The 16,677-nt window shown below is 50.0% G+C and overlaps 1 protein-coding gene across 1 annotated transcript; it reads right to left on the bottom strand.

The window, feature by feature from the left end:
• Window positions 1-7,036: 7,036 nt before the first annotated feature.
• On the bottom strand, window positions 7,037-8,830 carry LOC124664958 (peptide-N4-(N-acetyl-beta-glucosaminyl)asparagine amidase A-like). Its single transcript, XM_047202368.1, has one exon. It carries the CDS (start codon window positions 8,828-8,830, stop codon window positions 7,037-7,039), a length of 1,794 nt encoding a protein of 597 aa, XP_047058324.1.
• Window positions 8,831-16,677: the final 7,847 nt, after the last annotated feature.

Raw genomic sequence — 16,677 nt, 5'->3', positions numbered from 1 at the left:
GCTGCTTCCACTCAGGCCTACATGGTGCAATTACTGATTAATTTTGAAAGACAAAAGAAATCATTAAAAGCAAGAGAAGTGATCGGGATTAAGAGCTCACCATTGGTGAAGGAACCTGCAGCCATGCAGCTAGCATCGAATCACCAGGACGACGTTGTAGAAGTGATCGGGCAATGATTGTTTACTTGCAGAGCCACAACGAATCTTTGGGTGCAGATCGAGCCTCGGGGAGGAAGACTTAGGACGTCTACATGAGGTGCCGGCGGCGCGGACGACAAACACACCGCAGCCAATACAATCCATGAATCGTGAGCAACGGCTCCATGATAAGATCCTGCAAGATCTCATCCATGACAAAAATATATGTGTATACATCTAGATCTGGTGCAGTTGTAAACGTACAAAAACGATCTACCATACCAAAAAGATCCATCGTTGAAGACGGCCAGCCCTGCACCCAGCGTCGAATCATCAAGACGATGCTGTAGAAGTGATCGGCAAAGATTGTTTACTTGGAGCGCCACAGCTAATCCTTGTGGGCAGCTCAAGCCTCGGGAGGAAGACTTAGGGGGTGTTTGGTGTGGCTTTTTTTGGCTTTTGGCTTTGGCAAAAGCCACCAAAAGCACCTAAATATGTGCTTTTTTTGGCTTTTGGATTTTGGAAGCCAAAAACAAAGATCCTATTCTTTTGGCTTCCAAAATCTGAAAGTCAAAAAAAGCACCTATTTAGGTGCTTTTGGTGGCTTTTGCCAAAGCCAAAAGCCAAAAAAAGCCACACCAAACACCCCCTTAGGACGACCCCACGTGCAGTGCCGGCAGCGCCGACAAACACGCCGCAGCCAATACAATCCATGAATCGTGAGCAATGGCTCCAGGATCCATGATATAATCCTGCAAGATCTCATCCATAACAAAACATGCGTATATACATGTGGATCTGGTGCAGTTGCAAACAAACGAAACGATATGATCTACCATACCAAAAAGATCCATCATTGAAGACGGCAACCAATCAATTAATGGGTGGAAGAGTTCGGATTGGCAAATTAATCCAGGATTTGATAGGTGCATGCTTTACCTGCTCGGCAAAGACGACTTGATCCTTGAGACGGCGGCCACGCTGTGAAGAAAAAGGAAAATAACAGAACGGTAATGGATACATGATACATGATACGCTATTCTTGTTATAATGGCATTGGTGGGTAATTTTCAACTTAAGTCTAATCTAATGGTTATAAATTTTCACTCAACCAAATAGATGGTCAGATGTTTCTAATTATTGTGAGAATTTCTAGCAATTTCTCTTTTTTCTGGTTAGCCCGTAATATACTTTTAATATATAATAGACAAGGTGACTTTGATATGGAATCTGCCAACATTGGTCTTACATATGTCAAATCTGGATGACCTAAAGCCACCCAAAATCCAACCACTCCTGCCAACAAAAGGAATCCACCTCCAATCAAACTTATTTACGTGATCAAATTTTCTGAAGAAACTAGGTGAGTAATCTTTCTTTATTGTCTCATGCAAACCAATGAAATCTATCTCTTGATTTCTAAGCAGATCTAACAAGAAAACACCCATACCTTTCTTGCCAACACCCCTGCAGTTTAGTGTTGCACCTATCATAGATATTTTTTGAATTTTGTTTTCTTCTTATGGTTCCAGTCACAATGCCACACAAAGAGTGGTCACTGGAGACTTTCACCGAGGCAGCACTAGATTTTGGTAGTGCTCCTCCAGAGGCAACACCTGATTTTGCTGGTGTTCCTCTCAGACTCTTTTTTTCTGCTGATTTTCTCCTCTTTTTTGTTCTCCTGGATATCACAGGTGTATAATCTTCCATATCATCTTCCATGCTGTCACTGAAACCCAATAGCAAGATATGATTGGGTTCATTGTCTGTTTCAGTTTCATCTCTTCCCTGCACTTTCTTGATAGCATGTCTAGCAATCTCTAGATCTTTAATATAATTTACTTTTTCAAGGGAAAAGGAATCATGACTAATACTCATTTCAAGAGCTCTAGCAGTAAAATCATAGCTCATGAGTTCATACGTACCCGACGGCGCTGTTGCGGTGTTACTCGCTTCTTGGACTATGTTTTTCCTTCCCGAGGGCAAAGGGTGTGTTTCCTGTTGTATTGTGATCCAAATTCATATACTAAAGGGAGGCTAACTTCTGACGAGCGGAGCGAGGCCCGTCGCCGGAGGCTTGGGTTCATCAGATTATAAGATAACCCACGGCGTTTGTAAACACCTCCCGATATAGTGAAGTTTTGCTGGCTGGCGCCCGTGGTTTTTCCCCCTTCTGTGTTGGAAGGGGTTTTCCACGTTAAATATTGTGTCCCCTGCGTGTGTTCTTGTTTCGTTCTTCGTTATTTGCTTGTCGCTTTTATAACAAGTGGTATCAGAGCCCGTGTTTCAATCTAGGGTTTTGCGACATGTCTTTCTTGAAGTTCGATCTACCGCAGCTGGATTACACCTCGAGATTTTCTCTGTGGCAAGTGAAGATGAGGGCGATACTTACCCAATCTTCTGATTTGGATGAAGCTCTTGATGGTTTTGGCAAGAAAGATGCCAAGACCTGGACCGACGATGAAAAGAGGAAAGACCGTAAGGCTTTTTCATTAATTCAGCTTCATCTATCCAACAATATCTTGCAGGAAGTGCTGGCTGAGAAATCCGCAGCAGTAGCTGTGGTTGAAACTGGAATCGATCCGCATGTCCAAAGATCTAACCGAGTAAGATGCACGTGAAGATGAAGTTGTTCTCGCACAAGCTGCAAGAAGGTGCGTCAATGATGAATCACCTATCGATCTTTAAAGAGATCGTTTCGATTTGCTATCCATGGAGGTAAAATATGATGATGAGGATCTAGATCTTATACTCGTTAGTCTCGTTGCCTAATTCTTTTGCGAATTTTCGAGACACCTTGTTATACGATCGTGATGAACTAACCCTTGCCGAAGTTTATGAGGCCCTCCAACGAGAGGGAAAAGATGAAATCTATGGTGCAGGCGAGAGGGTTCGTCATCTAAGGCGAAGCATTGCAGGTCCGAGGCGGGACCGAGAACGGAAACAACAACTACAACAACTACAATAGAGATAAGAGCAAGACCGACGGAGGTCGCTCAAAGTCCAAGGGACGAGATGGTAAGTTCCGCAAGTATCGTAAGAAAACTAGTCACAATATTGATGATTGCTGGAAGTTGCGGAACAAAGAGAAAAGAAACGGTACTTACCAACCGAAAAACAAATCCGAGGGTGGTGGTAAGGCTGCTCGTTGTTTCCAGTGATAATTCTGATGGCGATTGCCTAGTTGTTTTTGCTGGTTGTGTTTCGGTAATGATGAGTGGATCCTTGATTACGCATGTTCGTTTCATATTTGCCGTAACAAAGACCGGTTCGGTTCTTATGCGTTTGTGCAGAGTGGAGATGTTGTGCGTATGGGAGATAACAACCCACGTGAGATCGTGGGCATTGGTTCCGTTCAGATCAAGATGCATGATGGCATGACACGCACTCTGACAGATGTGAGACACATACCTGGCATGGCCAGAAATATGATCTCTCTCAGTACCCTTGATGTTGGCGGATACAAACACTCCGGTTCTCGCGGAGTTCTGAAGGTATCAAAAGGTTCTCTCGTTCATATGATTGGTGATATGAATTCTGCAAAATTATATGTTCTTAGAGGTAGCACTTTGTCTGGTATTGCTGCTGTTGTTATTCTTGATGAACCTGGTTAAACTAATCTGTGGCATATGCGTCTTGGGCATATGAGTGAACATGGCATGGCAGAATTGCACAGGAGAGACCTGCTAGATGGCTGCAATTTGAGTAAGTTTGAGTTCTGTGAGCACTGCATTTTTGGTAAGCATAAAAGAGTTAAATTCAATGCTTTCGTTCATACCACCAAAGGGATTTTAGATTATGTGCATGCTGATGTGTGGGGACCTTCCCGCAAGACTTCTCTTGGTGGTGCAAATTACATGCTTACTATCATAGATGATTACTCCGTGAAAAGTGTGGCCTTTCTTTCTGAAACATAAATCTAATGTGTTTGATGCTTTTAGAAAGTGGAAAGTTATGGTAGAGAAGCAAACAAAAAAGAAAGTTAAATTGCTTCGTACTGACAATGGCATGGAGTTTTGTTCTACTGTTTTCAATGATTATTGCAGCGACGAAGGCATTGTCAGGCACCACACCATCCCATATACTCCTCGGCAGAATGGTGTGGCGGAGAGGATGAATAGAACCATCATCTCCAAGGCTCGCTGCATGTTGTCCAATGCTCGGTATGCATAGACGTTTCTTGGCTGAAGCGACCTCCACCGCTCTGTTACTTGATAAACAGGTCACCTTGTATTCCGCTTGATAAGAAAACTCCTATTGAGGTATGGTCTGGTTCACCTGCCGATTATTCACAGTTGAGAGTTTTCGGTTGCCATCGCTTATGCTCATGTTGATAATGGAAAGCTAGAGCCTAGGGCTGTTAAGTGTGTGTTTCTTGGTTATGGTTCAGGAGTTAAGACATACAAGTTATGGAATCCTGAAACTAAGAAAGTTTTACATAGCAGGAATGTAGTCTTTAATGAGGCTGTAATGTTTTATAAAAGTTCATCTACAGATGTTACTGATGCTGTTGATTTTTCTGATAGTTCTGATGATGAGCAACAGAGGATTAGCGTGCAGGTGGAGCACGTGGAGGAGAAAGAAAATGATGTTGCTGAAAATGATAACACTGTTGCTCAGCACTCACCACCTGTTTTGCAGCAAACAAATAGTTCCATTGCTGCTGATAGACCGAGGCGTAACAAAGGTCCACGTCCTCGTTTAATTGAAGAATGTAATCTTGTTCATCATGCTTTGAGTTGTGCTGAACAGGTGGAGCATGATACTGAACCTGCTACATACACTGAGGCCGTTGCATCCGTTGACCGCGTGAAGTGGATTTCTGCTATGCAAGAGGAGATGCAATCGCTTGACAAGAATGGCACATGGGATGTTGTGCCCTTGCCTAAACAAAAGAAGGCTGTCCGTTGTAAGTGGATATTTAAAAGAAAGGAAGGTTTGTCTCCTAATGAGCCTCCAAGGTTTAAGGCAAGGTTAGTAGCAAAAGGTTTCAGCCAAATTCCAGGTATTGATTATAATGATGTATTCTCTCCGGTTGTGAAGCATAGTTCCATTCGTGCATTCTTTGGTATTGTGGCTATGCATGATCTTGAGCTTGAGCGAGTTAGATGTGAAGACCGCTTTCGCATGGAGAGCTTGAGGAGGAGATATACATGGACCAACCTAAAGGTTTTGTTGTGCCTGGAAAGGAGGATCTTGTTTGCAAGTTGAAGAGATCCCTTTATGGTTTGAAACAGTCTCCAAGACAGTGGTACAAAAGGTTTGATTCATTTATGCTTGCACATGAGTTTAAGAGATCTAAGTATGATAGTTGTGTTTATATCAAGTTTGTTAATGGATCACCAATATACTTGTTGTTATATGTTGATGATATGTTGATTGCTGCCAAGAGCAAGAAAGAGATCACTACTTTAAAGTCACGAGTTAAGTAGTGAGTTTGAGATGAAGGATCTTGGTGCTGCTAAGAAAATACTAGGTATGGAAATTACAAGAGACAGAAAATCTAGTGTGTTATTTCATAGTCAGCAAAATTACATTCAGAAAGTTCTTCATCGTTTTAATATGCATGATGCAAAGTCTGTTAGTACACCAATTGCTTCTCACTTCAAATTGTCAGCATTGCAATGTTCTAGTACTGATGAAGATATTGAGTACATGTCTCGAGTTCCATATTCTAGTGCTGTTGGTTCCTTGATGTATGCCATGGTTTGTTCTCGTCCTGATTTATCATATGCTATGAGTTTGGTCAGTCGATACCTGGTTGATCCTGGTAAAGAACATTGGAAAGCTGTTCGGTGGATTTTCGGGTACCTTCGTGGCACATCCAAAGCTTGCTTGAAGTTTGGCAAGACCGGTGAGGGACTCGTAGGCTATGTGGATTCAGATTTTGCTGCCGATTTGGATAAGAGAAGATCCCTCACAGGGTTATGTGTTCACTCGTTGGTGGATGTGCTTGTGAGTTGGAAGGCAACGTTACAAGCTGTTGTTACCCAATCTACAACCGAAGCGTAATATATAGCAATTAATGAAGCTTGCAGAGAGTCCGTTTGGTTGAAAGGTTTGTATGCTGAGCTTTGTGGAGATGATTCTTGCATTAACTTGTTTTCTGACAGTCAAAGTGCAATATACCTTACTAAAGATCAAATGTTCCATGAGAGGACAAAGCACATTGATATCAACTACCATTATGTGCGCGACATTGTTGCTCAAGGTAAACTGAAGGTATAAAAGATAAGTACTGATGGTAATCCTGTTGATATGATGATAAAGCCAGTTCCTGTTTCCAAGTTTGAGTTTTGCTCGAGCTTGTTGGTATAACTGTTTAGCCCAAGTAGTTGTTTGGCGCTAGCAAGTGTTTTCTTTGTTGTTCAGGAGATTGTTGAAGTTTATGCTACAAGATGGAATTTGTCTCAAGGTGGAGTTTGTTGTATTGTGATCCAAATTCATATACTAAAGGGAGGCTAACTTCTGACGAGCGGAGCGAGGCCCGTCGCCGGTACGGATCGTTGGCACCGCATATATATACATCTTGTAAGCCGCCGGCTAGGGTTCATCAGATTATAAGATAACCCACGGCGTTTGTAAACACCTCCCGATATAGTGAAGTTTTGCTGACTGGCGCCCGTGGTTTTTTCCCCTTCTGTGTTGGAAGGGGTTTTCCACGTTAAATTTTGTGTCCCCTGCGTGTGCTTGTCGCTTTTATAACATTTCCACTAAATGAGTAAATGACCGAAGGCACCTCTCATTTATGGTCAACTCGATCGTGTTACAAGCCTGTGGTTATTGTATAGCGGCTGCATACTTGTAGTACTGTCATGGTCACCTTGTAAGGTACACAGCTTAATCAGCTGGCCTTTTAACACAGAATAGTCAAACAGTCCAAAGATCGATCAGTTTCTCACGAGCTCATCCGCGCCAAAGCTGGAGGCGCCACGGTGCCGGCACGGGAAGAAAACGACCCCTTCAGGCAGGCCTCGTCGGAGTGGTCGGAGACGATGGCGTAGCCGCTGCTTGTCACGTCCCGGGAGTAGCACCCGTCGGTCGCCTCGTACCCGTAGCTCTGCCTCGTGCCCCACGACACCCCGACCGCGTCACCTTCGTCGTCCACGTCGATGTTCACGGCGCACTCCTGCGCGTTGCCCAGCGACCGGGACCAGAACGCTGCGCGGCCGGCGGCGACCCTGTCCTCAGCGAAACCGAGCCTCACGTCCCTCGCCACCGTGTACGAGCCGTTGAAGGATTCGTTCACCACGCCCACGAAGATGTCGAGTCGGAAGCTCTGCTGCGCCTCCTGCGAGTACGCCACGCCGGCGCGGTCGACGACGTGCACGCCGGAGTACGCCTCGGTCGTCTGGTTCACCACCTGCTGGCTGTCCCCCCAGACCTCGTTCGTGTTCTCGTACCCGAGCCTCTGCGTCCACGTCGCGGTGATCTTGCCGTAGGACGACGTCTGCACCCACCCTGTGGCGGAGATGCGCCGGAACGCGGTCGTGTAGTAGAACTCGTCCCCGGGGCCGTCGGGCCGGAACGCGATGCTCGTGTCGAGCGGCGGCGCCTCGTAGCTGGTGAGGCCCGCCGTCGTCGGCGCGCCCCTGGGGTCCAGCCACAGGTGGAGGTTCGCGTCGACGAACCACACGTCCTGGGCGTTGGTCACTGACACGTCAAACTCGTGCGCCTTGCCGTCCAGTAATTTGCTCAAGAATGGCGTGACCTCGATGTCGTAGGACGGGAGACTGAACGACCCGATCCCGGTGATCGGGCGCCAGAGGAGTGGGTTAATGCCTCCTGTGTAGATGACCGGGAACGGCCACACGGCGCCGACGAGGTCCCCGTCGATGCTGACAGTGACCTCCCGGAATGGGCCGTGGCCGTCGGCCGTGTTGGTGTACCAGAACTCGTCGTCGGCGTGGTACGACACGTACACCTCGAGAACGGCACGGTAGGCATTGATCGGCACGGCGAGGCTCGCGGACCCGACGTCCTGGCCGTTCTGGATCTGGAACCATAAGCCGTCGTTCAACGGGAGGCTTTGCGAGATAGGAACGATGACGTCGGCGGGGCCCAGCCCTGGCTGCGGAGGTTGCGGCGGGTGGCGGAAGTAGAGGTGGAGCGTGAGGTTTGCGTGGTACACGCCGGTGTACTGCTCGTTGACAACGTTGCCGAGGTAGACAGCGAGGGTGGAGGGGCTGCGCGCGGCGAGTAGGGACGCGTACTTGGTGACATCCTTGGACACGGACCAGACGATGCCGTTGGCCCGCGGCTCGGCGGTGCAACCGCGGAGGAGCTCGGCGCCGCCGAGCCAGACGCCGAAGATGCGGTCGTACTGAACGCCCCGGCAGGCAGCTCGCCACTCGAGAACGGCAAGGGAGATCAATGACGCGTGGCCGCCCGCTGCGGCGAGGCACGGCGGCGGGGAGTAGGCTGCCGTGACAGGGGGCTTGGTGTAGGTGTAAGCGAAGGAATGCGAGAGAAGCACCGTGGAGCATGGGCCGAAGCTGCCCGGCGGTGGCCGGTGTGGCCGGTCCACCTCGAAGAAGGTGGTGGGTTGATCAGGCGGAGGCGGCGCGCGCGCCTCGATCGCGGCTACTTCCGATGCCGAGAGACGGAGCTTGTGAGGTGAAGCGAGAACGACTGGATAGGAAGTGATGGCGAGCAGGAGGAAGAGGAAAACGTGCACGAAGGACTCGGCCATGATCGATCGAGAGGCTGGAGGAGGCAGTGTGCTTGTGCATGGCGCGCTTCGTGGAGAATTTAAACAGGTTATGAGTGGCGGGAGAGTGTGCTCTACTGCTCTCGTGCATTGAAAATATTTTTTTTGTAAAGAGTACAAGTGAAGTAGAGCATAATTTTTGAGGGACCATGCGGCAAGGTTTGGATTGCAAGCTTAAGTACAGCGACAGTTAGCCTGATGGATGCAGGGCCAAATGAGGATAATTAAATGACCTAATTAAGTAAGTTTGGATTGTAAGTTTAACTTACTAGATTAGTAGATGATTAGATGCATATATCTACCACGAACTTGTACAGCAAGCGCCCCCAGGCCCCCCACCAGCTTTGGTAAATCGAAGTTACCTAATTCCACTTAACTATGCTCTACTACTTCTACAGCTGGATAACAAAATGTGTGCACGTCTAATTTGATTTGATTAGTACTGGAATACAGTGATAATTATACTGTAATTATCAGCCAGGTACAATACTGATTGGAAGGAGCTAGGTTGATGTCAGATTACAACCCTAATGAAAATTAACCTACATGATTATATTGTGTGTTTAATTATGGTACATGACTCACACATGTGGGACAGAAATAAAATAAACAAACAATATCCAATTATACAATTAAAGATGGATTATATTGTGGTTGCTAATCTTATATGGACTTTGTTTGGAACACAAGTTTAAAAAACTTGGAAGCTTATCTCGCATAGACTCTGGAATTAGCAGTATAAGTAGGTCCCACCCTCTAGCCTCAATTGCATTGTGAGCGGCACCACCGATATGTAGAGAAATAGAGGATAGACCTAAGAGCAAGATCCTTCTCACCAGACTATAAGAAAATCCACATCAGCCAAATACTAGCTGAAAGTGAGAGAAAGGGGGGAGAGTGTGGGACGGGCGCTCCAGCTGTCGCCGACTACTGCACAAGAAACCAGAGAGGTACAACATGCATGCAGCCTAGTGCATGGTGCTAAGTTGCGGAATGCATTGAGTGCATGGTCCCATCTGTCTTGCATGCAAGTTAGCAATTCAAAAAATAGATGGTTAAATATTTTGTAAAACCAACCTTGTAGCCAGTCTATTATATAATACAAGTGCCTACTCTATGCTAGCTCTAAGTGACATGGCATGATTCATATAGCCAGCAGTCGGCTATGTTATTGATCTTGCTCTAAACCTAAGCTTTCCTACATCAGCCCTATTCACTTCCAACTTGGCGAGGCTATAAGTAAATGATGGTGGACGAAAGGGTTGGTGCAAGGTTGAATGAATGATTTATGTTGTCCATGATTTCTCCAATGAAAGGTCTCTAAAAATAAGATCATACATAGGTCCTTTGATTGATGGGTTTAGTGCCTAATAGTAAAGGTGTAGAGGAGATCTCTACCTTTTGACTTGAATTGTGTAACCACAGTCGAGTTTAATGCCTTAATAACATTGTAATGTACTCCTCTTTCCTAAATTACGATGTATATTAGTTTTAGTCAAAATAAACTTTACAAAATCAAACTTGGCGAGACGTGATTTGATTTCAAAGCAGTGCTTTGTAGCCCAAGTTTCTGCCACACACTAGTTGCAAGTTCTTGGAGTGCAAGTTATTGTGGTGTATTGTCTCCAAAGTTGGGCACAAGTCATACCGTGCGAGTCTGAGCCACGAAAGCTAAAGAAATAACAATAAAAAATACACGAGCTGCTGCTTCTCAGTTTGTGTGCGCGTGCGTGCCAAATATAATCAAAAAATAATTGTACGTACACTTTAAAACTGCGTCTAAATAAATTTATTTTCTGTACAATTATTTTGAAACGGAGGGAGGTACTCCCTCCATCTCAGTTTACTAGTTCTCACCGTATTCCTAGGTCGCCAATTTGACCTAAATAATTTAAATTATATAATGCAAAAAATATATCATCAGAAAATGAGAGTGGATTTTGTACACCCACGCATGGGTGTGGGTGTTTTCGTCACCGTTCATTGTGCTTTAAGATTCGGATAAAAAGATTCGGATATAACATCTAAACTTTCTAATAATATAATTTTTTATAACATATAACTAATACTAAGAGCATCTCCAGTCGCTTCCCCCAAACCGTCCCCCAAACCGCGCCGGATCGAGCGTTTGGGGGACGTGTTTTGTTCGTGCCGCGTTTGGGGGACGTCGCTCCCAGCCCGCGTCCCCAAACGTCGCCCCCAATCAGAAATTCAAATAGATGCATTCAAAAGAGATCGTTCCCGCCGGTTCGTCGCGATCGAGTAGCGGCGATCGATCAAAGTACTTGGGCGCGCGATCATATTACGGACCGGTGGTGCATGCAAATTAGAAGAAGGGGTTGGTCGACGGCGTCGTGTCCCGAGTCGACGCAGGCTCGTCGAGCACGACGACCTCGTCGCGATCCGCCCTGTTCTCGTGCATGGTGCGTCTGCTCCGCCGCCGACGCGGAGGCCGACGCAGGTGTAGCGATAGAAGACGCGTCGGCCCTCGCTCTTGCCGCGCCGCTGCCGCCGCCGATGCCGATGCCGCTGCCGGGGCCGCCGCGTCCGCCGCCGCCATTTTGGCTTCGATGTCGTCGAGGATCCGGCCTTTGAAGAAGTTGTGCGCCGCTCGCGTCCGGGGAGACATTCCCTCTGTCGACGTTCTCGGCGGGGACATGTCGTCCTCGCGTTTCTTGAGCTCCGGCTTCTCCTCTTGCCTCTTGAGCGAGCTCCGCCCACCTTTCGTCGGCCTTCTTGTCGCGGGAGATAAAGGTCGAGGAGACGTCGGCGAGGCATTTCGTGATCGACGCTCGCGTCTTCTCGGACGACGCAGCGTCGGCCAAGGCGGTCTTGGCAGCCTTGTTGCCGTAGGACGCCTCGCCGACGTTGCCGGCGGCGCGTCCCGGATCAATGGCGTCCTTCCCCTTGGACGGCGACAAGCGCGTCGGCCGCCATTTCTCGTTCCCTTTGAGCTTGCCATAGCAATGCATCGGCGCGAAAGACTTGTGACCTTCCGAGTACTTGGCGTACAATTCCATGGCCCGATCAAACTAACCAAAGGAAGCGAGTCATTTCATCGAACACAATGTGGGCGCTACGGATTATGGAAGAAACAAGTCGTACCGGTTTGCCGACGTCGGCGCCGCTGTCGCCTCTGGTCTCTAAGTCGTGATGGTACCCATGGAAGGAGTTCACCGACGCCCTGGATGATGGCCCATCGCGTCGACATTGCCTTCGGCTCCTCTTCATTGTCACTTTCCGGTAGTCGCTGTTGATGAGCTTGCGCTCATCGAACTCGGCCTTGATCCTCGCCCAATACTTCCCGCCTTTTTGGTTGGCGCCGATGATGGAGTCATGGCTCACCATCGCCCACGAGTCGCACAGACATTGATCTTCCAGAGGCGTCCACTTCGGGCCTCGTGTGCCCGACGCCTTCTTCTTCTTCTTCTTCGTCCTCACGCCGTCCGCGTCTACCTCCACGAGATCATCGTCACCGGCACCCTCGTCGTCCTCTTCCTCGCCGCCCTCTTCGTCCTCATCGTCGTCCTCCTCGTCGTCCTCCACCCCGTCCTCTTCCTCGTGGTCCTCCTCCTCAACCCCGTCGTCCTCCTCGAGACCGGCGCCGTCGTATTCGAGCGGACCCCCGCGGCCGGTGAAAGGGCCGCCGTCCGGACCGGGTCCCGGCTCGCGTTGCTCGTACGCCGGGGAGTAGAGGTTGTTGGGGTTGAAGCCGCCGTGCGGCAGCGCATCCCGGTAGTGCGGCGACAAGTTAGGCGTCACGCACCCGGGAGTGGCGGAGGGGCCGTCGTTGTAGAAGGCGGCTTGCGACGAGAGAAGACTCCCGGAACGTACACCGGCACGTTCGTACTATATGGGCTCGCGTTGGTGGCGGCGATACACCCGGCGATTATGTGCGCTGGTCGCGGCGCGCCGCGAGCCTTCTTCTCCGGCCTCCGCCGCCCTCCGTCCTTTCCGCTCCGCCGTCGATAGCTTCCGGCGCAGGCAATCTTGCTGCCATTCATCTTCGGTCATTCCTTCGAGCTTCTTCTTCGCAGCCGGCGCCTTCCGCGGCTTCGCGAACGGCGCTTTCGCCCCTATCGTCGCATTGCCCGGCGGCTTCTTGGCCGCTTTCTTCGCCATCTTTTTGGGGGCTGTCGGCGGCGCCATGGAATGGGGAGAGGGTAGCGGCGGCGGGTGCACGGCGGGAGGGAGAAAGAAATCGGCGGGATAGGAGAAATGAATCGGCGGCAGGATATGTTTTGGGAGGCCTCGTGCGCGGCGGTATAGGCGCGATTTGGCGGGAGCGGCGGGATTTGGCGGGAGTGTGAGACGAATTTTCCCCGTGCCGGCCGACGGGTCGGGCCCGCGTCGGTTGGCCTCACTTTCGTTGTGTCCGGCGTCCCCGGAGCGTCCCACGTGGGACGGGGATGGGCTCGGGCGCCGGACACCGTATCGGGGCGCGCCGGACAAAAATGGGCTTTGGGGGACGCGGCTGGAACGCTTTTTTTGTCCGGCGCGCCCCAAATCGCTTTGGGGGACGGTTTGGGGGACGCGACTGGAGATGCTCTAACTTGATTAAATTTGTGACCTAGGGGTACGCGGATGCCTAATAAACTGGGAGGAGTACCTGATTTTTCCTTCAAATACTACTGCTCACGAAAGGTAGTAAAAGGTTTGCGTTTTGGAATTCCGATATCAATGTGCCATGATATCCTGTGACCCAAAACTCTGCATGTATCACTAATGACAACCAGTCCACCGGCTCTTGGCCTTGGGCCTTGACACTGGTGCCTGGTGGGATCAAGGGCTGGATGCTGGGCAAGATTGGCGCCTTGGTATGCTTTGCATCTTGTTGGATCATTTGAGAATATATCTGATTTTGACGGGGCGCCTATTTTTTTCTCACACAGTGAAGCTTACAAGTTGACCCAGGAGCACGGCCCGTGCGGCACTTGGGTGGGCCAACACATCCATGCTTACCGACGCCGCACTGTGCTTTCAGCCACGGCAATTCCTATTCATCACCCGCGGGTGATGGTTACCAACCATCGCCCGCGTGGTTTCACCCGCGGGAAGTTTTTGGGCCGCGACCCATTAACATGCAGGAAGCCTGTAGGTCTGGGTTTTTCCGATTTTCGTCGAGTTTTTCTTGTTTTTCTTCGGTTTTGGTTTTCTTTCGGGTTTTTTTTCAATTTTTCTATTTTTTAACAAATTTTAAAGTGGAGAAAAATTTAAAGTTAAGCAAATTTCAAAGTAAGTAAAATTTTTATCTTAGCAAATTTCAAATCTGAGCAAATTTCGAATCTGAGCAATTTTGAAATCTAAGCAAATTTCGAATCTAGGTAGATTTGAAATCTAAGCAAATTTTCAAATCTGGAAAATTTGAAATAACCGAACTAATGGGCCAGGCCCATTAAGGATTTCCCCTTAGCGATGGTTATAAACCATCACTAAGCACCTTAGTGATGGTTTATAACCATCGCTAAGGGGAAATTGTTAATGGGCCTGGCCCATTAGTTCAGTTATATAAAAAAATTCTAGATTCAAAAATTTGCTTAGATTTCAAATTTTGCCCATATTCGAAATTTGCTTAGATTTAAAAATTGCCCAGATTCAAAATTTGCTCAGATTTAAAATTTGCTAAGATTAAAAATTTACTTACTTTGAAATTTGCTTAACTTTAAATTTTACTCCACTTTAAAATTTGTTAAAAAAAGAAAAAAATCGACGAAAACCAAAAAAAAGAACGAAGCCTACAGGCTCCCTGCATGTTAATGGGCCGCGGCCCAAACACTTCCGCGGGTCAAACCACTCGCGGGTGATGAATAGGAAAAGCCGGGGTGATGGTTAGGGGCTCCCTTTAGCCGCTCGCTCGCATGTTGGGTCGAGCAGCGGGAGAAAGTTCGGCCTAGTTCGATGGTTTTGACCGTTTGAGAGTGAGCTAGGGGCTTGATACGGCCTCTGGGGGATAGCTTCCTGGGCCTGGCCTTTCAGGACCGTGCTGATTGCCCTGTCACTCTGTCAGCCGTTCCATTGACTTCCGATGTTTCCTTGCAACTTGACTAGTCGACTGTGCTGTGTCAAAAGTCAAAACTCAAAAGCCATGGATTATTTTACCAACTCGGATAACAGAGCATCTTCCACATTTTACAGTACAGTAGTCATTACAGAGCAGCCATTCAGTCGAGACCAATCTGCACCGGTCCATGAGATCTGCGAACGGCAGTACGTACGACGAGCTCGTACGCGCGGCCACATGGAAACGGTACGGTACGTTTTCCTCTAGCCCCACCATGGAATTGGATCTACGCACGTAGACGGAGAACCTGTATGGCTGTACCTGTACCGTCGGCTTCCGCTGGCCGCGCGCCGCTGCTGCAGGGCAGGAGCAGGACCGGGCGCGCACTGCACCGCCCATGTGTCGGCCGGCCGTCCTCCACGGCCTGTTCCTCCTTGGTTTCTTCAGCCGGAAGCATCAACCTCCGTCCTCCGATCTTCCTCTGTCTCAACTGGCAGTCGCTACGGCCGTTGTTGTTGCTTCAGCGAAACCAACTCGATCGGATCTGAAGCAAGAACAAGTACTTGTCCGACTCGACTAGTAGCCGTCGGCGGCACGTACGAGTGCACGGAGGCCTCATGTTGCGCGCCCAGCTTCCTCGGTGGCAGGTACTGTTGGCCTGTTGGCCTGTCAAGCATTGTTCGCGGCGCCACCGAGATCAGTACCCTCCACCTTGCGATCGAGCAGGATCAGCAGTTCAGCACCTCCAAAGATGGCCGGTCCTTTCCTGGTAGGTACACTGGCTGGCTAGCTAGTCCGTCCGCGTCACCGCACTGCCTCAGCCCCAGTGGGAGTGTCACTGTGTCAGCGCGTGACCATTTGTTGGTGCCGTCTCCGGCTCACGCTTCAACGTCAACTTGACATCACTGCCTCCAGCACCGACCAGTCCACCGAATCTCCATAAGGGCATCTCCAGCGGCGCGACGCATTTCGGACATTTGAAATGTCCGTTTGCGTCGGCCCGCGGAAGCGTTGTGGCCCAGGACGACCGTTTGCGTCGGGGTAGCTCCAGCGGTGCGGACGCATATTTTATCCGGGGACAGCGTCAAGGTCGCTAATGGCGTTTTACGTCCGTCGAGGCTACCGCCGGCGGTCGCTTGTTCCCGCGTGACGACGATCGTTCCCGCGCGCGCCCAATACATTCGCAAGTTTCGCCGGCGTTTCGCGCGCGGGAAACGCCTCGCGCGCCAACGCCGTTTCCCGCCCGGCCGTGGCTATATACGGTGGACACCGCCGGTGCGATGGGCACACCTCACACTACCATCCATCCATGGCGGACCACATGAGTTGGGAGCAAGTTGTTGACATTTGCCGCCCGGCTCCACCCGGAGGAGGAGGAGGACGAGGTAGGCTGCCGCCGGCGTTGAGGCCCGGCGGACTGGACTCGGAGGTCGCGGAGGCGGAGGCGGAGGTCGCGGAGGCGGAGGCGGCGGAGCGCGCGGAAGGGCGCCTCGCGGCGACCGGGCGGAGCTCGCCAACGCCATGGCCGAGCTCGCCGACGCCGGGGCCGAGCTCGCGGAGGCACGGGCGGCCCTCGCGGCCCTCCGGCCGACGCCGTCATCCACGACATCGCGGACGACGACCCCCGTGCCCGGGCGCTTCGAGTGCGCCGGTGACCGGCGGGTTCGCTCGCGTCCTTCGAGTCCCCGGAAGGGGACGCCCGGCGCCGCCGAGCTTTGGTGGCGGAGGAGGAAGCCGCCGCCTATGCGACGGCCATGGCTAGGGGGTTAATGTGCTCCGACCTGGACTCGCTCCAGCGTAGGGGCCGTTCTCCCGCGCGGGTCGAGCA

Source organism: Lolium rigidum, chromosome 6 (assembly GCF_022539505.1).
Source record: "Lolium rigidum isolate FL_2022 chromosome 6, APGP_CSIRO_Lrig_0.1, whole genome shotgun sequence".
NCBI lineage: Eukaryota > Viridiplantae > Streptophyta > Magnoliopsida > Poales > Poaceae > Lolium > Lolium rigidum.
Note: the sequence above shows the minus strand (reverse complement) of the source record. Positions and strands in the feature narration are given on the sequence as shown.